This window comes from Brachyhypopomus gauderio, chromosome 5 (assembly GCF_052324685.1).
Source record: "Brachyhypopomus gauderio isolate BG-103 chromosome 5, BGAUD_0.2, whole genome shotgun sequence".
NCBI classification, from domain to species: Eukaryota; Metazoa; Chordata; class Actinopteri; order Gymnotiformes; family Hypopomidae; genus Brachyhypopomus; species Brachyhypopomus gauderio.
In genome coordinates, this window is record NC_135215.1 from 35270245 (window position 1) to 35293830 (window position 23586).

The 23586-nt window shown below is 43.5% G+C and overlaps 2 protein-coding genes across 3 annotated transcripts; both read right to left on the reverse strand.

Moving 5' to 3' along the window:
* Positions 1–8499: 8499 nt before the first annotated feature.
* fbxl22 (F-box and leucine-rich repeat protein 22) lies at positions 8500–15962 on the reverse strand. The gene is made up of 3 exons (XM_077007510.1): positions 14315–15962; positions 13401–13917; positions 8500–10012 (listed from the first exon to the last, which is right to left on the reverse strand). Exons 1-3 carry the CDS (start codon positions 14316–14318, stop codon positions 9664–9666), a joined length of 870 nt encoding a protein of 289 aa, XP_076863625.1. The 5' UTR covers positions 14319–15962; the 3' UTR covers positions 8500–9663.
* A 503-nt stretch (positions 15963–16465) lies between these two features.
* Positions 16466–23536, reverse strand: usp3 (ubiquitin specific peptidase 3). 2 transcript variants are annotated; one of them, XM_077007508.1, is made up of 15 exons: positions 22787–23534; positions 22247–22307; positions 21945–22076; positions 21721–21804; positions 21055–21136; positions 20716–20798; positions 19880–19993; positions 19183–19296; positions 18522–18662; positions 17853–17959; positions 17692–17772; positions 17444–17562; positions 17211–17324; positions 17048–17115; positions 16466–16766 (listed from the first exon to the last, which is right to left on the reverse strand). In XM_077007508.1, exons 1-15 carry the CDS (start codon positions 22875–22877, stop codon positions 16586–16588), a joined length of 1572 nt encoding a protein of 523 aa, XP_076863623.1. In that variant the 5' UTR covers positions 22878–23534; the 3' UTR covers positions 16466–16585. The 2 variants fall into 2 exon arrangements, with proteins under 2 accessions (XP_076863623.1, XP_076863624.1); XM_077007509.1 differs by having other exon boundaries at positions 16720–16828; positions 22787–23536.
* Between the last annotated feature and the right edge of the window lie 50 nt (positions 23537–23586).

Genomic DNA, 23586 nt, shown 5'->3' on the forward strand with positions numbered 1-23586 from the left:
AGGTTTTCCCCCCCAGCAGAAATAGTGTTTCTATATGTAATAAATATGTGAGATATGAATAAATTACTTTAGAGCTAAAGTAAATCCAAATTAATTTACTGGCTTTAGTGGAAAGCATCACAAATACCAAATGCACCATTACTGGGCAAGTTCCTGCTAGTACCAACGCTGAATGATGGACTACAATTGTCTAATCACTTCTGTGAATTCAAATATAGCTCTACTTCTCCTGCACAAGAAATAACTACTGACCTTGAAAACAGAATTAGAGATGAGATAAGAGAAGACTTTAGTGTAATGTTGAAATGAGGCCTCATGAATATTCTTTAGCAAGTACAGGGTGAGTGTGCGCTATCTTGACATGTGCCTCTCTCTCCATCTCTCTCTCTCTCTCTCCTTTCTCAACCACACTTCGATAACAGCAGGGTGTTGAATGGCCCTAATGATTAAACCGCTCCTTACATGGGGTCCCCCACGTGCTCGTGTTGTTTCTGGCACCTTCCTCTTGTCCTCCCACACAGGTTTTCACATGGCATCTGCTCCATCTTCCTCCCATCCTGCTTCAATCACATCATCAGATCCAGTTATCTGACACAGAGAAGGTTGTGGAGCTTGCACAGGCCACACTCCAGCCACCCCCCCCTCGACACTTCCAACCTGGAGCAAATCCATCCAGGAACACCACAGATCTGACTGAATTGTCTGCTTGGCTGACAGGCCCTTCATCACTGTCCATAGCTGGATGATAAATGGAACTCTTGCGGCCTTCGTACCTTTTTACACTCTTCTTCCATTGCTCCATCTCTTTGTGCTCCAGTTAACACCTTTCACCTGCACTTTTGGGGTCGGGCCTCAGCACAGGCTGCGAAGGATACTGTGACAGACTGGAACAGACAGACAGACAGACAGACAGACAGACAGACAGAGAGAGAGAGAGTGAGAGAGAGAGAGCCACAAATAGACCAGTCCTCCAGCCCACAGGGAGCCACAGCTCCACTTTTGCACACACTTGCCTCTCATTTCGCCTGTGCCCAAGGCCAAAAGAAGTTAGCAGGGAACCGCTGGGAAATTAAATATGGAATTATTAGATCACCATACGAAACCGAGCCAAATGAAGACACACACATGCATAAACACATCACAAGGCTTCAGGTGTACGTTTTTCGTTTCTTTTCTGTCAGGTGGCAAGGTGCAGCTTCCTTTGCTGTACGTATTCATAACGTTGTGTCTATTATAGTAGGGCATACTGAATGTGGTAAGGAATTCTATACATTACCAAATCTCTATTTTTTCTTGGGAGAAAATGTTCCCTCATCTATCAAGTACAAGTTTAGTGTCAACCAGGAAAATATGAAAAGTCACTGAAAGCAGAAATCTAGGTAACGTTAATGAAGGGATGAAAGGATCCTTCAGTTTCCCCCTCTGCAGGAAACAGGCAGCACTGCGATTAGGTTACCCATGCCCAAGGCCTCAGAAGCAACATCATGCTTTCACTCTGATCCAGGATCAGCTCACGTCCATCCAAATATCAATCTAAATGAGAAACAGGAACATTGATTTCAACATGCAATTCAAGTTTGTGTCACTCGGCTGGATGCTCGGAGGGCCCTGGTGAAAAAGCAATATCTGTACACACTGGCAGATGATGCCAGTTACTGCTGTGAGCAGGAAATGCTGAAGCTTAAGGCTGCTGAGAACATTTGGTACATTCCACCAGATGCTCATCAAGCCAGTTCTGTGTATATCAAGAACAAGTGGTCAATATATTTGACAAGCTGACTTTATAGAATGTTACATTATATTCACGGAGTGGATATGCTGTCTGTGTTTGTGCATAGTTATGCACATAGGCACCTCTCTGTATATATGTATATAGAGACATGTGTGTATACGTGCACATGAACACGTGTGCAAACGTGCACGTGAACACACGTGCACACTCACAGGGTGAGACCGTTGTTCTTCCTGCTCTGTTAGTTTGGCAGGCAGGTCATGTGCTGGCGGACTGGTCTCTCTGCCTAGACTCAGCTAGTCTGTCCTTGAAAAGGCCTTACATTCTCTCTCACACACACATACACACACACACACACACACACACACACACACACACACACACACACACACACACAAACTCCACATTCACCCTGCAGCCCACCACGTGACTGTGAAAGCCCATCACTGAGGAGGCTTTGTTTGTGTGTGAGCACCTAGTTAGCGTCTGTCTCTCATAAGGCCTGCATGCTTCAGCAGATGAGATAAGATCCGTCTCAGGTTACCGTGAAAGGATTAAAAAATAAACACCAGCAAATTCAAGACAATCTTTCTTTAAGGGTGTAAGGGCTTTGCCAAAGCGAACTGTACACATCCCTGGGGCCTTTGTAGTGATACTGTGACAGCAGGCTTGACTTGATCCTTATGTAATGTATTTGCGATCACTCACTCTGTCACAGATCTGAGAAACTTGTTCTTCACATCAAAAATGGGCAGGTTATATACCATAGTTTGTTGGGAAAAGAAGGCGTAGCTGAAGAAGTCATTCCCAGATTGGTGTTAGAGAGTGTCAAAGTATTGTATGATTGGCAGTCTGGGTGATATCTAAATCAACTTGTCATCAGGTTGAAAAACTATTAGGAAAACCAAAGACACAGGAGGAAGATTCACCAGCAGAAGGCCCTGCCTTCCTGTGTATTATTAAACGCTTCAGACGCAACTGTGCAGTTGCCAGGAGATACAAAACAATGTGAGAAGAAACACACATGCACACATAGGTAGGCATGGACATAAAGAGTGCACACACCCACACCTGGGCAGGTGCACGAGGCAGATCAAAAACCCAGCACAGCTGAAAACATGTGAGGAGGTAGTGAGTTAAATGCAGTCTGGTGCAAATCAGCACCTTGATGGTCCACCTCTGCATTGCACATACACACACACACACACACACACACACACAAACGCGCACACACACACACACACACACACACACACACACACACACACACACACACACACACACACACACTTGTCACCAGACAATTGCATATTGCATAGGCTAATGTTGTCTAGATGTCCAGATAACAGTGCATTCAAGTAGGCAATTAAAGGATATAAGCAGCGGTATAAGATACTTTGCAGCCTCTCTGTGTCTGCTGGCTGCCATTGTGTTGCACACAGTTCTGGAAGGAGACCTGGCATTGCTATGGTTGCCTGAAATTACAGTATCAAATAGCATGTGCACCTTGACTCTGCAACTGATTCTGAATGTGTGAACACCCCCCCCCAAACGGCCCCCAACAACTCTGACCCAGATTCTGCAATCACCTACTCCCTCCATCCTCACGACAGGAAGAATAAGGATGTGCATTGTGTGACTCTGTATTGTTGGAGTATTGCCCTATGTGGCCCACAGGCAGCTGCGAGCGTTATGTTTCAGACTCGAGAGGTTCTGACCCTCCCCCTTGTCTCAGCCTGTTCCTCAATCCTGCCGTGCTCTCCGTTACGCTGTGCTTCCTCTCGCTATCATCTGATCTCCCACAGAGAGGGGAGCTCCTTCTGGGAGCCAGACTCCGCTTATCAAACACAAGGACGACGTCAGCTTCATTCTGCACACAACCTCCCTCCTTCCTGCCCTCGTGCACACACATTCACACGTGCAAAAACTCACAAGGGCCACAAACGACCCCGAGACTTCTCGTCTGTTTGTGCTGAGAAGAAGTGCAGCGTTAATGCTTTTGAAAGACCTACACTAATAGCTTTGATCTAAGTGTGCAGACGAAACATCAGGAGATCCACACTCCGCACACTTTATTGATTAGGGATCAATGCAGCTAATGTCGGCTTCTCCTGCAAAATGATTAGTGATACAGCGGCTCAGGTTCTCCTAAGGTTATACATCCACTACTTCGGCATCGTGGGGAAATTATTTTGTGACTATAGGAAATTATTTTAAAATAAAAATATATATATTAGATCTATGAATTATGGAAATTACATGCATTTGAAGTATTACCAGTTGTGGTCCAGCAAAAGTGAGTGTAGAATTATAATTAAAATTAAGTTTGTTTTTTTTTTATTTGTTTTTTATCTCAAGTTCACATGTTTCCTTCAGTTATGTCCTTTGTAATACTTATACTGTTATAAGTGATTACAAGAATATGGTCTTCAAGTTAGTATGAGAAATTAGAAAACATCACATGAGAGTATCACAAGGGTGGATTCACATGTAGAGCAAGCCAGCATCACAGCGTGCGTACGGTCTGCTTTAAAACATCATATTAAGTCATTCTCTCTTTTACACAAGCTGATATTCTGCTGTTGCAGCTCTACTTAGCATCCCCCGAATATCCCCACATGATGGGATTGCATCAGTAAGGGACTTTTGTTTTTTTGGCTTTTTTTTCATACTGCATAACAACTAATTAAGGCCAATTAGTCTGCCCATAATTCCTATTGCCTAGAGGTTTGCTTCATTGCAACCTGCTTTTCAAATGAAGACACAGATGTTATAAATGAGCTCTTGGAAGTGAGCAGTGGAAGGATATGACCAGCAGGCTTGAAGGGCCATTTCACGCAAACAGCAGCCTTAGGGCAGAGGCGGCTCGGAAGACACAACAAACTTACCCATTGGCAAATGGCCTGGATACACAGCGAATGATTGGCATAGTGGCAGCTGCCACGGCTCATTTGGTTTGAATGACAAGTGACAATTATTTTTTAATGCTCTGAATTAGGGCGATCACTTTTATTAAACCTGTCAAAACTTTTCACTGTTATTCTTAGTGCTGTCAGAACAACATACTGCCTCAGATTTAAGCAGCTGTGTACTTGTAACAAAATGTTACATATTAAGTTTAAATATATAACAATTGATCCCTCACTGACGTCCTTTAAACCTTAAACACACAGTCCTGGAAGAGCGCTTAAGGCATGGTGCCACTGAGGTAAGTTGACACAACACAACTCAGGATCAGAATCCATACACATTACTCTGGTTAAAATGGCGGACACAAATCTTTAGTGTCTTCACTGGACGAGGGAGCTGTGTGTGTAGAACTCTGGTTATGTTACATTTACATTTATGGCATTTGGCAGACGCCCTTATCCAGAGCGACTTACATTTTTATCTCATTTTTCATAGAAGTGAGCAGTTGAGGGTTAAGGGCCTTGCTCAGGGGCACCTCAGTCATGGCCTCAGGTCTGGGAATCGAACCCACGACCCTCCAGTCACAAGACCAGTTCCCTAACCACCAGGCCATGACTGCCCCTCGTGTTAGTACTGGTTATGTTACCTAGGGACTAGGTAAACTAGGGAGTTTTTCCTTGCCACTGTCGCCTTTGGCTTGCTCACTGGGGGCTAGGACTCGGCACTTGTAAAGCTGCTTTGTGACAACAACTGTTGTAAAAAGCGCTATATAAATAAAATTTGATTGATTGATTGATTGATGTTAGTACTGGTTATGTTAGTACTGGCTTTCTAAAGTCTACACAGCTTATGGAGAATATTCGTCTTATATGAGACAGATGTGCTGGTTGATTTATGCTTTCACACCCACCTAAATTGAAAGACAAGTTGAACAAATAAGCATGGATGAAGAAAAGCTACCAATATACCACAGAAATGAGTGGCACTGAAGCCTCGGTCCATCATTCTCAAGGCATTTAAAACGTTACTGCACTACAAACCAAGGACGTTCACCTGCTCCTCACGTCCACTACAGTAAAAGATACAGTTTTAGAATGCAAAAGACACTGAAGGTAAATCTGAATTACACCGGTACTGTGAGATCCACTGTTGCCACTGTTTAAGTAGGCAGAATGAAAGTATGTCAGTTGCTTGTCTCCGCGTGTAGATCCTTCTAGATCTTTCTCTCCATCTCCGGCTATCAAAGCCTCGCCGCCCGACTGGAACGCTTGCAAATGTGGCCAAACCTAGCTCATCACCTGTCCTGGAAGATTTCTCAAACAGCAACAAAAACGCACACACACAAGCACACACATCCTCAGATACTGTACTGCATATGCGCTCACAAGATATACAATGTGTATCTGTGTGTAAGAGCAACATTTTATGAATTGAGACAGACATGTAAAGCCATTATGAAATATGCAGAAGGTTTTAGTGCACAGGCGATGTGATAAGAATGACGATGGCTGTAAAGTAGAGACGCTGATTCCTAGATAACATAAATCACCCTCCCTCCCTTTCCGCTCAGGCTGTGAGGCTCACTACAACGTGACTTCCCACCAACAAAAAAAAAAAGAAAAGAAAAAAGGAAAGAATGGCTTCAGTTCTGCCTTTACATTCCTTCAGAAATACAGGATGGAGGGAAAGACGCAGACTGTGTGTAATATGTAAATGTTCACTTTATCAGATTTATAAATCATGTAGGTTGCTTTATGGTTTTACCATTTTTATAACTGTGATATATAAACGCTCGAAACAGTTTTGATCCGCTCATCTCTCACTGACAACCTGTTCAGAGTGAATATTTTGTTCCAGCGATAAACAAAAGTGTCTACAAGAGAGAATGCAGCGGATCCCTGACGTTTACATTTCAGGATCGCTGCTTTGCCTACGGGCGACCTTTACATCACAGGCTGTGCGCGCACCCGCACAACCGCGCAGCCGCGCACCGCACAACCGCGCACCCGCGCACCGCACTCACATGTCAGACCTGAGACTCCAGGCAACGGCTCTGTCTGACGCACGCTGTCCTGATGCGGAGCTATAGGGAAAGGACAGACGCAGACAGCACCCAGCCCATATGCTCACATGTTAGTGCATGCCAATAGTGAGTTTCTGTGGCTATAGGCAGGTTCAGTGGAGACCTGAAGAGAAACAAAAGCCCACCTGGACTTCATAATCCCCCGTAAGTGAATACACCTGGCAACTGGGGGAATGGCTGCATTTTACTGTAATTGCAGTGAAATGCAATTTGTTTCAGGGCTGACTCTAGAAATACAACTGTTGACATCTACGCATTTGGAAGATATTCAATTTAGTCACAAATAGACATTTGTGGCTAAAGTCATTGATGATATAGTCATTTGATTATAAAGTAGGGCACATGTATACATGCTATTTGTTGTATACATAAATCATATAGTTATTTTGTCTTTTGGGCCATACCAACAAATATGAAGCACCTCCAGCTTAAATAGTGACTCATTTCTTATGCATGTGCCTTAAAGTCCCTTGAGATTGCATGTGCAAAAAAGAACTCTAATAATCAGTAAGCAATTCCAGAAAAAAAAATTCCAACAATAAATCTCTGCTCTCTCTGTGGGATCAGACCACTGACTCCAGTTTGTGTCCCGCCTTTGTCTCCTGTCTCAAGGTCAAGGACGATTTCAACAGCCCCAGCCAGCTGCCTCTGTGACATTGTGTTTGCTCCATTTTGAGAAGACAAAGGGAAGAGACCGTAAGCTGGGGAGCTAGGGTACTACCAAACGGAGCTTGAAACATCTTCCACATGATAGCGATAAGCACAGATAGTGTCCTTCATCCAGCCATCTGCAGGAGTCTGTTTGGTCACTGTGTAGTACCTAATGAGTCCCCATGTTGCTATGCCAAACACATGGTCTTATCTGGCTATCTGAAAACCTATGAGATTTCAGTTTGATTGCGTAACTTCTGGGAGCGGATTGGCAACAGCAACAAAAGAAATACCTCACTGGAAATTTAGGCAATCACATCAAATTAAGCTCCGTTTCAAGTTTCATGGCTACACTGAGTAAATGATAAAGGCCTATAAAAAAATTCTAAGATATGACTGGAGAAAAACAGCAGGAATGTTACAATGATTTACTCAGAGCACTCATAACGCAGGCATTATATAACCCACTCAGGGTTCTGTTGTTCATCAATCACCTTGAGTTTTCCTGGTAGGTCTGTAACAACTAATTGGAGTATTACTGGAATATCCTTGCAAATGATGATCTCTTATGATCTACCTTAAAATACTCCCATTAACAGGCAGTCAATCTGCACTACCTTTATATACAGCGTTTGAGAATTCGACTGTAACATCATAAATAAAACTCTGACCGATGTTTTGTTGAAATAGCAATGATAAGAGTTGAAACAAGATAATTTTTTTGATCATGCTTGAATTCACATGATGTAACATGTCGTCCTTACATTTACCAACATTACGAAACGTTACGTAATGTTGCCACGTAACAGCTTGTTGGTAAACACTGCACACGTGAACTCTACACCTGTCACCGCTGTCACCTTTCACACAGATGTCACGGTGTCTGCTCCAAGCCACCACCAACTGATTCTTCATTTTAGAATATTTTGTTTATTTAGTTAAATTGGCCCATTAGCAGCTGGGAGTTGTAACTTGTTCTTTGAATTTCAGATTTTAGTGTGGTTCTTAAACACAAATGATTATAAGATGTTTGAAGGTTGTCCTTATTGCTCGGGTCATAAACATAATTTAAATAGCTGTATCTTGTGTTTAAAATGCAAATAACCAGCATAGTATTTGTAAGGAGTACTACAGCCCATCACCACCCGTTTGAGTCCTATGCTTTAACGCAGCTAAACCGCAGGTCACAGCACACGGACACTATCCAACCCTCCTCAATACACCAACAAGTTTAGGCTCTGTATTAAATATTTAATCCCAGTTCTGAGAGATCCCTGTCCGTGCGGACAATGTTGCTTGAAGACAGAACAACCATTGTTTGTTGGAATATGAGCCCGATCTGCTTTTGTTTTCAAAATCAGCGTTTAAGCGTCCAAAGTAGTGCAACAACAGTCAATCTTAATGCAATCAGAAGTCTTTGTTTGGTCAAGCAAACTTGCGTAACTGGGATGTCGGCCAATATCTAAACTGGCTATGAGTAAATCTGAGATTATGCAACCAAAACATCTTTATCTTTAATAGAATGCTGTCATTCAAATATTTATTTTATTACATTTTATTAACCACATACCTAATAAACAAGAAGGAAAAAAAATAAATGTTCCTGTAAATTACGTTTAGAGTGGGTCAGGAAAATACTGAATGTCCCGAATGCTAAAGTAAGACTTTAACCGCTGCTGAAGTGAACAAATATATTATTATTAAAAACAAAATTATTGCGTTGAACCCGTTAATCTCAACAACTAGCCCCCTCAACACTTTTATTTTATCTTTTGCTTTTGGAATCATCATATGCATTTGTACAAATGTTCTATATTTATACCACGAGGTGGATCAGTGTGGATTTTAACAGTGTATTTTGCAGTAAAAAGCTCTGTACTGTATACATGGAAAAGATGCTGAAAGACAAGAAACATATCTCTAAAAGAATCATTAAAAATGATATAAAATACTTTAAACATTCTTCACATATTAAAAAAATGTGACAAACATCTTATTTTGTCTTTAAAGATACAATGACACTAACATAATAAAATAACAAATAAGTCCAAACATAAACAATAATGAAACAAAATAAAAAACTGAAAAAAACTCTTGAAATCTCCCTGAAATTTTTGTTTGTTTGTTTGTTTGTTTGTTTTTTGCCTTCAAGATAAAGGTACCATCAGCTGACGGCGCCACAGCAAATCTGATGAAAATGTTCTCCACCTTGCCATCTGTGAAAGAACCCAAAGCCCCCATACCCCTCAGGAAACAGTCCTGAATGAACCCACAGAGCCCATAACACTCAGGAGACAGTGAGGACCTTCTGCAGACTCCTTCTGCTGTGCAACCTCTGTTCAGGCCGGCTGTCCGGAATCATGCCCGCACTGCGTTCCGCACTCAGCCAAAGCCCCGGCCTCGTCTGCCGGACGGCCTGCAGTCCGGCCTGGGAGATGTTCCTGCAGAAGTCCACCCTCAGCTCCATGAGGGCACCGCCCTGGACCACCGCCGCCTGCAAGACAGCATCTGTCACCTGGCAACAGTTCTCCAAGCACAGCCTCTGTAGCCGCTTGCAGTGCCGGAGCACGCTGGTGACGTCATGGTCTGTGACATGTCCACAGCCGGACAGGGTCAAGGACTGCAGGTTTGGGCATCTTGAAAGAGAGAGGGCAGTCATGTTTGATTCAAAGTGAAGAGAGGAATGGGAAACATGAATGTGGATATAACAACTTTCAATCACAAAGCATAAATAAACACATAAACAATACAGAGCAGGTGCACAGCTGTAAACCTGATTGACAAGATAGACCATAGCAGAATATTATAGAAAGTATGTTATAGCTGAAATCTTTGTATGTTTCTTTGTATGTGATGCATGGTTGAAAATATGAAGTTATTTTTGAAGTGAAAACACAGCTGCAAACTACACAGAGCTTTTACTGTGAGAACATGTATTTTGCTTTGGAAAATAGATGTGTGAGTTGCATGATGAAATCTCTTAATTCACCAAGTGACAGGCCCACAGACAAGCATGATCTAAGGTGAGCCTGCGTCAGTGGCATGGTGAACAACTCTCACAGTGACATAGAAATCTGATTCCCCTGACAACAGAGACATTTCAGGTAGTAACCTGAACTAACCACACAGATGGAATTCACAAGGAATTCACAGATTAAGCACAGCAAAGATTCTGCTGTGGTTTGGTATTTCAGTGGTCACTGTCACACACAGTGCATTTGGCATTGATTTTGTGTTAATAAAGTAACTGTCCTATTTTTCAAATGTCACTATGTAACATACCACACATTAGACACGGCCACAAAAGGCTCTGATGTTGCTTACTTATAGATTCAGTGGAACTACTGCAGCCTGCTGGTGGACTCATAGGACTAGCATGCAAAGAAAGAGAAGAGAGAGAGAGAGAGAGAGAGAGAGAGAGAGAGAGAGAGAGAGAGAGAGAGAGAGAGAGAGAGAGAGAGAGAGAGAGAGATCGAGAGAGAGAGAGAGAGAGAGAGAGCGAGAGAGAGAGAGAGAGAGAGAGAGAGAGATCGAGATCTGATGGCTGCAGCTTTGGGATGTCATTCACATATACTGATGTGGATTACATAAAGGCTTACATAATCTTACCACTTAACCACATGCGAAGCCAACACATTCCAGTATCCTGAGAGCTACAGCAGACATACATGCCTCTTCACCCCCCCTTACGTAACCATGCCCTCCTTTCTCATAGCAGCCCCTTCCTTTTGTACAGATGCAGGGAGGCTGCGTGGTTTGTTTCTTGTAGGTACGGGCAGTTTATTGAAATGAAGCAGCCTGCGTGTCTAACAGTTTCACACCTCTGTCACTCCTTCTGTCTCATATGTTCCCTTTCTCTCCACAGACACACACACACACACACACACACACACACACACACACACACACACACACACACACACACACACACACACACACACACACACACACACACACTCTTTTGTATTGCTCCAAATGTCTACAGTCCTACTACAACTACATGTTACATGGAATAATGCTATCTAATAGAATGCCCCAAATACAGATACAGACCTCATATAATTGGCTTTTCATGTAGTTCCATGCAGCAGTGATAACATGTCTATTATCCCACAGTGAAACCCAGAGGATTACACAAGCTAACCTAATGTCCAGTATAGGCCAAGATCACCACAGAGCAGCCACAAGCAACACATGACTGCGGCCTCAGGCAGTTAGGACTTTTATTATATCATTACATAATATTCGCAGTCATAAAAAAAATTATGCACTTGTACTCACTGTGTGCATCAGTACAGGGCTTTAGCCTGATGGTAAAATGAAGATAAGATTCTCAATTAGATAGCACTTCTGTAAATGGTTTTGCATCAGAGTGTCTATCAAATACTATACATGTAAATAAGAATCCATAATTGTCTCTGTGTAAGAAGCCTAGCAACTTTGTCCTTGTGTAGATTTACAGAGCAACAAAGTCTAAAAAGGAATGCTATCAACTAATGAATGCAAAACAAAAACGTTCTTGCATAATCTAGTAGTTTATAGTGATTTGCGGGACTGATAATGTTACCTTGGAGCAATTCACGACTTATTCAGCGAGAAGTTAATTAACAAGTCATCAGAAATGAACTGACAATGGTATGAGAACAAAAACAGGAACCTAATAACGTAACATCTCCAACTCTCACAACACACTCAGCAATTCATATGATTTATTTCAGAGGTGAAATATATATTCTGTATATCTGTGTGTAATATGATAGAGAGAGAGGGGGGGGGGGGGGGGGAGAGAGAGGCAGAGAGAGACAGAGAGACTGAAACATGTGCATTTCACCCTCAACAAAGAGTTGATTGTAGGCTCCACCTGCCGATGTAAATCATTGGATGGAGGCAGACGGGGGAGGGGCCAGACCTCTGGGTAGGGTCCAGACTAATTTCTTTGGCCAGACAGTGAAAAATGTCCTTATCCCACTTATGCCCTTCTATGATTTTCTCTGAGTGCTTAGCGTGCTGTAGGAGGTTTAACAAGCCTGCCCAGCCTCCGGCGCCTCTGGCCAGAGATCACTGTGCCTCTGAAGCCATCTTGTGGCACAACACGATGAGGCATTTTCCCGACAGTGCGCACTCATTACAGGCTGCTGGAGGAACCGCGGCCAGAGCAGTTAAAGCTCAAGAGGGTAATTCAGCTCCCACACTCATGCAGTTCCTTCTGCTCATCTGCTGGCTAGCACACGCCGCCCCGCACACCGTGTCGGCAGTAGCTGAGAAACAAACTAGAGAAACTGAGTTTTTCACACTCCTGTCAATTTGGATGAGGCCCTCTGGAAATTGACAGGTTTGATTTTGGCATTAAGCAGGGAAGAGCGCTAGACCGTTTTAGGGGGAGGTGTACAGTTAGATCGGACCAGTTGTCACGTTTAAGTGATTTTGAGCTTACTCTAGATATCGGGCAGGGTTTAGGAATGCCAATTCACATTCAAACACTCTTCCTTTTGGAGAAGATGGCTGTTGGTTGTCAAAATGATACTAACAAGCTAATTTTGCTGTTTGTCGTTATACTGATTTGTGAAAAGGGGTAAGGCTAGCAGCCATTTGCAGGTTCATGCCAAAAGAGTGTGGTTTACATCCTGGGTGAGTTTACATCCTGTGGTTTTGAGTGACAGTCTCTTTGAGTGTCATCCCTGAGTCACAGTGTCTCGGTGTATTAGATTAATCCACAGACAAACTGTGAACATTTACTTGCTAATGTTCCCTTTCCAAATGTGGCTAATAAACAAACAGACATGAGACACATGAGCACATTTGCAAGTATTTCCAAATGCTTTATATGTATTCTAATGCTTTGGAATTATTTAATAAGGTACAATAAAATAAAACTAAACTCTAATGGAAAAGACTATTTCAGATTATTAGTACATGGGAATAAACCCTCCTACTTCTACAGATACTGCTATTTTTACCTCCTCACATCAGCCTGGCGTGACATGAGCATACAGGCGATGAGGTTTAGACAACAGAAGCACTCACATGTTGCAGACACGCTCCAGGAAATCGCTGACCAGACTCTCGTGCTTGCTGCAAAGGTCCCTCTGGAACGCCGTCTTCATCCAGTACTCTATGTTGCACACTTTGACCCTACTGGAGTGCCAGCATATGTCCAAGAACCTCAGAGACGGGCTCAGGATGAAGTTATTTCTCCTTAGCTCGCAGGGGGAGCAAAAGTGGAGGAGAGACCACAGCCGGGGGTCCAGGAACGCTTCGCGGAGGCGCACGCAGGTCAGAGACAGACTCTTCCGAGCGTCCTTATCCAGGAAGGAGAAAAGATGCAGCAAGCACTCTTGGTTAAGATCGGTGAGCTGCATGCCAAGGAGGGAAAAAAAGAGATAAAGGTAAAAAGGAAGGTGGTACAGTGGGCGCTCTGGCTCAGGCTGTGAGCTGGCCTGTGGACGCACACGTGAGACGAGGGCAGCACTAGGGCTGCAGTGTGATCTGCATGGCCTGGATACATGACTCCGTCCTGGGCGCTTCCTTATGCACGGGAGCCCTGCACATATAAGGTCGTAAAGAATGGGAGTTATTTTGAGAGGACAACAGCAGGCACAGTCAAAAATGGAAATGTGTGAAGCATGAGCGTTCACACACACACACACACACACACACACACACACACACACACACACAGTGCTGGGCCATCTGTCTCTCCTGCCTGGACAGGACTCAGACAGATGTTTGGACAGCAGTGGCTGGTGTTTATCACTCACAGTGAAGGCTTTTATCGAGGTACGGCTTTCACACCCGTGCGTTCAGGAGGTGGGGAGACGCGAGACAGCCATTTGTTTTATGGGACCAAAGTTCCACCCCAATCAAAACAGTTTCTCATGTGACTACAGGATAATCTATACAGTCATCTTTGGAACTGGTGGGAAATAAAAGTAGCTTACGCATAAGAAGCAGGCTGAGCAATACACAGGAACCAGAAACTGATTAGAGTGTCGTGATAAAGTGGGACAACCTGGACTGGAAGAACATGGTGCATCAAGTCTGCAATTATCTGTTCACCACAGAGCAGAAAGCACATTTGTTAGCCAAGTTTGCAGTGGTGGGAAAATAGCACTTGAAATAAGCAACTGGAGGGGAGATTTCACTGAAAAAATAAATGAACTATGGCCTTCTGACCCCTCAGACTGATCTGATATGGTTAGGTGCAGTGGCACATGCCTCTGGGGCCGTGATGAAGCGTTGTCCTGGAGAGATTACAGCCTGTACCCTGTGACTCATTCTCACTGAGTCATGACGTGCAGAGGCAATAAATGAAGTGGCAACCCTCACTAAGTCACGGCAACGTGAGCGTGCCGGCAGCTGCTGGGGTGGGGGGGTGGCTCAAGTTGTGTAATGGAGGAGGATTGTGTTGCAGCCTTAGACAAACATCTGACTATGTGTATAGAAGTGACAAAGATGTAGAGAGAGAGAGAGAGTACATAAGCCTAACTGAGCAGCTGCTCCTCTTCATATCACTGGAGGTCCTGTTCCTGGTGTCCGTCAGGAACACCACATTTGTCGACATGCAAGGAGCCCCAATGTTTGTTCTGCCCTGATGACTCTCTGAGGGGGTTGGGGTGAGGCGGGCAGTTGATAGTTATACAAACACACACACACACACACACACACACACACATATGGATGGAAGGGGATTAAATATCACATTTGAGCCACCTACTGCTGCTTTGACTGCATGTCATCCTCAAATCTAGTCTTCATTAACATTTCACACTGACAAACAAAAAAAACCATGACGTGATTACATCGATGTGGATCAAACAGTTGAAGAACATATAAGAGACTGAAGCCTCACCCTCATTTGTACATACAATAATGAACATAAAACACTGAAGTGGCCACTACACCCTTTTCTCTCTCTTTTTGTTTTTACAATAACCCTTTAAATATTCATTTGAATGTCAGTGAAAGATCACTCATAAAACATACTTTCATGCTATTGCCAAGACTGCTGGTTTTCAATCCAGTCCTCAGTGCAGGTTTGTGTTGTTGCAGGTCTTCACATTTCAGAAGAACACATTAAGTACAGGTGCAGAACTGGTGACTACCAGGTTCATGTGTCAGAAGCTTGAACAGAGTAAAATAGTGGACTGGTGTGAGGTCTCCTAGAACCAGACTGAGAATCTCTTGTATGGACACAATTTCATGGACAGGGCTTGCTAATATCATGCTGGCACAGAGTTGCAGCAGAAACTACCCGATATTGTAAAGTACAGTAAGCCGAATCCAGTAATACCATGTTTAGAATATTCCTTCACAATATATTCATATCACTCAATTCAAGGAACACATAATTGATGTTGATTGCTTTTCATATAGAAAAACATGACTCAAAAATACACTAAACAGCTGAAAAAAACTTTTAGAACATGATTATTCTCGATCATTATTATTATGACGATGATTCTGGTTATTATTGTGATCAACTGTCATCTCTTCATTTCTGTAAAACACAGCATGAATGCGCACCTGACATGATTGCATGAAGTTTCTAAATCATGGGTTATGCTTACTCCCATAAATAGTATAAATAATTAAACATCCAAGCATAAACAACACCCCCCCCCCCCCCAACCTCACTTCAAAGGTCCTTTTCACATTTATGTAGTACTGTTTATTAGAATAAACTCCTTGTTTATACTCAAAATAAAAAAGAAAACTCCTTTTTAGGTCAATTTTGACCTCTTCAAGTTTCACTTTAGAAATACTTCTATATATAGGAAAACAGCCATAAGAAAATATGAGGTTGAAACATTTAGTTAATTTACATAAAATCCTTGTATGGACCCTAATGGACCAGACCTTGGGGAGTCGTCACAGACATGACTGGCATCATCATTAGTGGAAAAGAACAAATGATAAAACTATTGAACATTAATCTTTCACATTTCCACTGCTGGGTCATTTCACTTTACATTGCTTCAGCATTAACAAAACATTATTCTCCTTTAAGAATATCATTATTCTCCTGATACCTTTGGACTAAAATGCATCAAAAATCAACCAATAGAAATGCTTCATTAAAAAACAACAAAGCAGCAATTAGGTTTTATTGAGGTTTTTTCTGGTATTGTTATAGGAGGAATTATGACTAAAGATCAGAGTGGAACTGTATGAGGGTGGCTTCAAAATGCTCCTTTGAACAATGAGGCTGTTTAAAGCTGAGAGCCAGTCTGTGAGTCCACGCACTCCTGTACTGTCCGCTCTGTGTAGAACAGAATATAGGCCTTGGCTTTGGACACGGTCTCATCACTGACCAGAGTCACAGTGCTGTCATTGAAGTGATACCACTGGCCCTCATGATGCCCATAGGCTGTGTAATGACCTGATCCCACACTGGGAGAGAGGGGGGGGCAGGGGGGGAAAGAAACATGAATTCTCAGTGCAATAAAAGCAGCCTAGACAGACAAAACAGACAAAAAAGAACAGTAAAAAAATTTATTAAACTGAGAGAATGCAGAGAAAGCTAAGGATACAACACCCCCATCTACTGGTGAAATTATAGATAATAAGGTGAAAAAACATACTTCATTTATCAGCTACTGACAATAGTGCCTGTGACATTACACATACATGGTATAGGAGCACACAGAACCTTTTTGCAGCCTTTTACTTACCCAGACCCATGATGCACCACTACTGCTGCGAGGTCATACAGGCAACTCTCAGGAAGACTGTTTTCAGGCTAAAAAAAAAAAAAAAAAAAAAAAAAAAACAGATTGAAACCAACACACAAAATGCACAAGTAGCACATGTTGGAAGGCAGAATAAAAGTCTCACCTCCAGCAAATAGCACCTCATGTCCAGACCTCGTAGCGGACACTCCACATAGGTGTCAACCTTATTCCTCAGAAACGCCGTCCAGTGGAACCTCTTCAGGTGTAAACACAGAACCTGTAGTGGGTGCATGAGCATAGACCACAATGCTGAAGTTCAATGTTTTGGAATAATAATAACAATACATTATTATTTTTAAAAATCCAGTTCTTGGGCATTAAAATTTGATACCCTACTTTAGGCAGTTTCTGGATCCAGAATTTCTTGGTGGACTTCTGTCTTTTTTTACATTTGTGGCACATGTACAACTCCGTTTCATCAAGCTCCTCAAGATCAGTAAAACTAGAAAGACAATCTGGAGGAAAATCCAACACACGGACACACACATGGACACGCACACGCAAACAAACACTCTCTCTTACACTGTAATTTCTTCACAAGTCACAACTTCCTGTTAACTTTTCCACAACACCCAGCTGTTTACCATGCAAGGTGCAGACCGGGCCTGGCTCCTGGTCTTTGGAACGCCTCCCTCTGAACCGACTGGGGATGTCCAGAGAGAGGTCTGCAGGAGAGAGAGAGGTCTCACCCACCCAGACTGCTCGGATCTCACAGACGGGGGGCGTGTTGGGAGGAAAGACTCACCTAAGAAAGGGTCAAACTTCTTTGACTCGGTTCCACATATCAAGCAGTTGACTTCATTTTGCAGCACACCACCGAATACAGACGTGACGACTGTGACAATCCCGTTACTGAAAATGCACAAAAACGACCAGACACAATTTCAGCTGAACCTTCACATATGCACTACACGCACACTAAGGAGCTTCCACAATATTCAATGTGTCCTCTGAAACATTCCACCCAGAATCTACATTCTCCAAGGCTCATCTCCCTTGGCCTTTCTTCCATTACAGGATTATTCAACCAAACTGCTCAAGACAACCAAATATGGCAGAAAACGGTGCTCCTGTTTCACTACGCCCAGCAAATCCACTTAGGCTGCGTTCTGGAGCTGCGGGCTTCGCTCGCTCAGGGTGTCCAACACAGGACTGGTAATGTAATCAAAACCGGACGGCTGCTACAGGCGCCAGAGAACAAGCCAAAGGCCTCGCAGCACAGAGCATGCACCTCCATCTTCACGCAAGAACTAACGCCCTGCACTAGCAGGAGAGCGCAAGCAAAGTGAGCAGGACTTTAATCTGTGATTCTCCACTGACCCATCTGGGCCTGCTTCATTACAGAGCTGTGCAGCACTCGTGTTGTGGGACTACATGAAACCGTTCGTGATCCATCACAGCCTTGTGGTCTTACATGCAGCATTTGCCATCGGAGCTAAGGGAGCGTGGTGGCGGGCTGGGGCCAGGCACTCCGTTCCTGCTGCCCTGAAGCTCCCTGTGCAGGTGATCCAGCAGGTAGCGCAGGAACTCGTGAGCGTCCTGCTGCTGGTAGCCCCTGCAGAAGCACATAGAAGCACAAACCTGCAGATTTAGGACCACATCCAATCACCCGTAACTCATTCACGAGAGTTCAGTACACTTCTCTGGAACGGAACAAAAACAATTACAGTAGGTTAATGTTCGGAAAAGATGATCAGCTCTGACTGAACAAAAATGAGCCCATCACGATCAATTAAAGTGAGATTGTGTGTACAATACAGTTATCCAAAGAGCCCAAGAGACAGGAAACATGTTTCAGCTAAAGATGATGTAGCAAGGAAAGCTACGATTTAACTATACATGTAACAATCGGACACGAGCGACCCCATCACAACTGCTGGACATCTCTGACGACCAGAACAGAGTGAGAAGAAGGGCTTTGTTTCTCAGCTAGGAGAGGAGAACCACTGGAGAGGTGGAGCCTTCACAGAGTTTGAGAAGTGCTGTTGCACTATAGCGTAACTTCCAGAGTCACACAGCCAGACAATGGAGCCTAAATTAGTGCAGTGGTGTTACTCGCACTCCGGTCACTTTACCTGAAGCTTGGCATTATTTTCCAGATGACATAGAAGAGGGCATCGGGGCTGAAGGCAGTCTGGCTGCCCTGCCAAAGGGAACACAACGTCTTCCTGAGCTCCTCAACGAGGGACCTGTCGGCATAGATGATCCGTGTTGCTGAGGATGGAGCCCCGGGCACATCAACATGGCCACTCTCAACCAGGAATTCAAGGACGCTAAATAATAGTATTTACTCTACCTAAATAGCTAATTTTGAATTGCACATCTTGGTTGAAAACTGTTCTAGCTCATCAGAAAAGCGAACGCAGCGGGGCAGTGGTTATTGCTTCATACGTCTGCAATTTCACACTGTTGCCGCACTCGGCGGAGAGGAGAATGGGCCCGAGGGCGGACGGTCCCACTGCAACAGGGGAAGTGTTGAGCCTGTTCTGGGCTCCAGGCACGCTCGCAGGCTGCACCGCAACCACCCCTAGACCAGTGCCTCATCCGAAAAAGGGAGCAGACTTGACTGATAATCAGAACAACTGCTTCCAAAATGATACTGATGAAGAAAGATTTCACCAGGCAGTGTTCTCTTGAAACCATGCAAGCAAGGCTAGTCACTACCATAAAGCGCAGAATTTCCTTTAACACAAACGCCAATTTCCAAAGAACCCTTGAGGAACTGATTGCCGGGGACGAGGACTCCCCCACGGCCGCTGGAGATGCGCTTACACACTGCTGTCCCCCTGGCTCCTCGTATGGTACATTCTTCTTCCCGCCGTTTTTCCACTCCGCAGTGCCATGGCTGGCATGTCTTTAAAATAGCAACTAAACCCTGGAATGTTGCTGTGGAGAAAAAAGGATAAAATTCAGCTTTTCATGCAAGGAACAATGTACTTGTATTTATACATGTATTTATTGGCTTTAGACAGAAGATTAGAGGAGCACGGCAGACGACGCTAAGATCCGTAAAGCATTTTTTCCATGTGTTAGGAACACACAGAAGGAGTAAACGGAGGGTCCTGGTACAACGAGTGTTCTTTCAGTCACACGTCAGAACAGAACCAGCTGTATGATGTGTACAGGTGAAAAGGACACTGCTAAAAATTATTTTCATTACACCATACTTGATACTATATTACTACAACTACAATACAGTGTGATTATTTAATTAAACGAAATGTTTAATGCACAAATATAGATTCACCACTCAGTAGCAAGTGTGTATTTTAGCAGAAACTAAGTATTTTTAAGGCTATAGAGGATCTGTCCATCTGAGGTGAACGTATTCCAATGACTGGACAGCTGACATGCGTTCTGGCTGTAGCTTTTAGCAGGCAGGTCAGCTACTCTGACTGTGGTCAGCAGGCAGACAGCCCAGCGCCTCTGGTCAGCGTCCAGCAGCCATTGCCGTCAGCTGGCTGGCGAGACGCCCTGCGGTCTGTGCATGGTTCGGCTGCTTTAGAAGTGGCTGGTGTGCATTCCAGACCCAACCAGCCGCTCCACGCACACCCTGTGTCCCCACATACGCCCCAGTGGGCAGAAATAGGCCCGGCTGCAACCCTCACCTGAGTGACTGCAGGATGGCATTCATGAAACATGTGTTGCCAAGGTTACGCAGGCCAGTGGCACCCAGAGCCGAAGAGCCATCCTAAGGGCAGTTAGGAAAAATGTTTTAGGAGCAACGTTAATTTGAAGGCTGATATAATTTGAAGCTGTATAATTTCTCCGAATCATGTTTATAAATATGCAGAGGCCATTCACCACATCATTCAAATACCTACCATATCACTCCCACAATTCAAAGAAAATTACTCATTTCAATAATTTCTCTAAAATCATCAGGTATAGTTCTTTTTAGAGAAAGACAAAATGCTACTTCAGTGGTTTTTGGAGTGCACACTTACAAAGTCATCTGGCATCTTGTTGTCAGGAGAGGAATCACCTGAGAGCTTCCTTTTTCTCTGTCTGTCAGTGTTCGTCATAGAGCTGAAACACAGAGGTGTGTTCTCTGTCTGTCAGTGTTCGTCATAGAGCTGAAACACAGAGGTGTGTTCTCTGTCCAGCATGATGCATATTGACTATAATTCTTAAATGCAAAATTGCAGAAAGTTTTCAAGATAAGACTGAAAAAGTCTCAATCGACATGCATAGAGTGTATGTATGGAAAAAATACCCAGTCAGGAAGTAAACATTGGCCATTTGATCAGTAATAGTTTTAGGGACTGATTATTGTTATGTGAATTAACTTTATTAACTTTATCACTAGTGGCACAATCACAGAGTACTTTAGACAACAGTAAAACAACAAATACACAATCAAATGGCCTGCACTTATTATTGAAATTATGTTAAAAAACTAGAAAAAAATCAGGGTCAATCTAACTTACATTTAGTGGCATTCTAGTAAACAAGTATTTACTCACAGTCAATAAAAAGAGAGTGTAAAAAAAGTAAACAGAAAGTGTAACTTTCACCATCAGTTGTGATGCTATATAACTTCTCCAGAGCTGTGTTGTGTAACCAACAGCTACTAGCACATTACCTCCTCTGGGAGTGAATACAGTACTCACTTCTCTAAACTCTGAAGATGCTCTCTCACTCTCTGCACCAGGCCCATTTTGGTATCATTCACCACAAATTCATCACATCGATAGCTAAACAGGATTAAAACAATATGATCATTACAACAATAAAAGATATTCACCCAGGACAGAAATTTCTAAGAATTCTCCCACTATGAATGTTTTCCCGGAAAATAAGTGTTAAGTTAAAATCAGGGCTTCAGGTGACAAACCAGAATGTGCTATAGCTGCTGCAGTCCATGCACACAGAGTGCTGGTGTGACGTCTCCTTATCTGGTTTGTTCTGACCACCTGCTGCACTCTTAATCTCCTCAAAGTGTTTCTTCGCATGGCCATTGACATACCTTGCAAAAGAATTTTTTTTAAACCTGTGCTACTGATCCACTGAGAAAATGGAAATTTAAATAGCTATGTCACAATCAAAAACAACTGCAGTTAATCTTTTGACAGTGAATAAATTATATTTGGGACTACAAAGGCTTGATTTGTTATCAGTGCGTGAGCAAACACTTACCTTCCACAATGCACATTCAAGCATGTAAGGCAAACCCAAGGACTTTTGTTTGACCGGCAAACTAGACAATCAGAAAAGAAACATGATTTTAAATCACAACATCATATATTCCATTAGTACGGGACCTAAGTCAAGCATTTTGATGTTTCATCCATTTCATAAAATAATATACATACCCAGGTTTTGCGTACACACACACATATTACACTGCACATATACACTAGTTCCACCCCCCAGTAAATAAGAGTGCCGCCTGTAGGAAACCTGATGCAACTGCACAGGAAGAATCAAGATATGGTATTACCGCAAACCAGGTGAGCTAACCTGCCTCAACTACACGTAGTTCACCAAGATCTACAATAAACCCCACATGTTGGCTGTCTGCTGCCATGTAGCGAGCTAGACAGTTACTTTGACTCGATCAGGTTATTTTACATAACTTACCTATTAACAGTAACTACACATCATCTAGGCAATTAACAGCCGGCTTATTAAGAAACTGTTGAGCAGCTAGGCAGCTGTCAGTCGCCCAACACTCACCGTTACAACACCAGGAAGAGGGCGAGCCATGGGGCAGTCGAGCCGCGTCCAGCGACACACACACGTTGGAGCCCAGATGAGGGCACTCCATGTCTAACGTATCTGGATAACTGCTTGGAAAGCAAACTAGCCGGGTTAACTTGGGCTGACTTCAAGCTAGCCGGGTTAACTTGTGCTGACTTCAAGCTAGCCGGGTTAACCTAGCCCGACTTCAAACTAGCCGGGTTAACCTAGTCCGACTTCACACTAGCCTGAGTTCAAGTTAGCCGGTTTAACCTAGCCTGAGTTCAAGCTAGCCAGCTAAGTGTAGCTAACCCGTTTCCGTGTGCTCCTACCACAACCGGGTATTTCCACACGACATTTAGACAACGTTTGTCGATATATATAAAAAAGAACCGTCTGTAAAAATAACAGACAAAATACCGTTAGCCACGTTAGCGTATCTAGCTAACTAGCCGACCCGGGTAACTAGCCTAGCCTAGCCGGCTAGCTAATGTGCTAGCGCGCGAGACGGCCTTGGTTACAGCTGCATGGTTTCAGCAGCACATCCGCCGTCTCCAACACAAATCGGCTACAACTAAAAAATGCCTCCGTTTAGAAGTCTGCGCGATAGATACTGAATACGAGACGCATTTTTAAAATAAAGTAAGCTGCGGTTCACGTGTCCGGACCGTACGGATGGTCCCGTTTGTTGCCGCTAATCGTAAATCATAATCTGGTCCACGGACTCGCGTGGACGAGGAAGTGGTCGTGACGTCACAGGCCCAACGTGGTCGGACGACGTAAGAAGAAAGATAAGA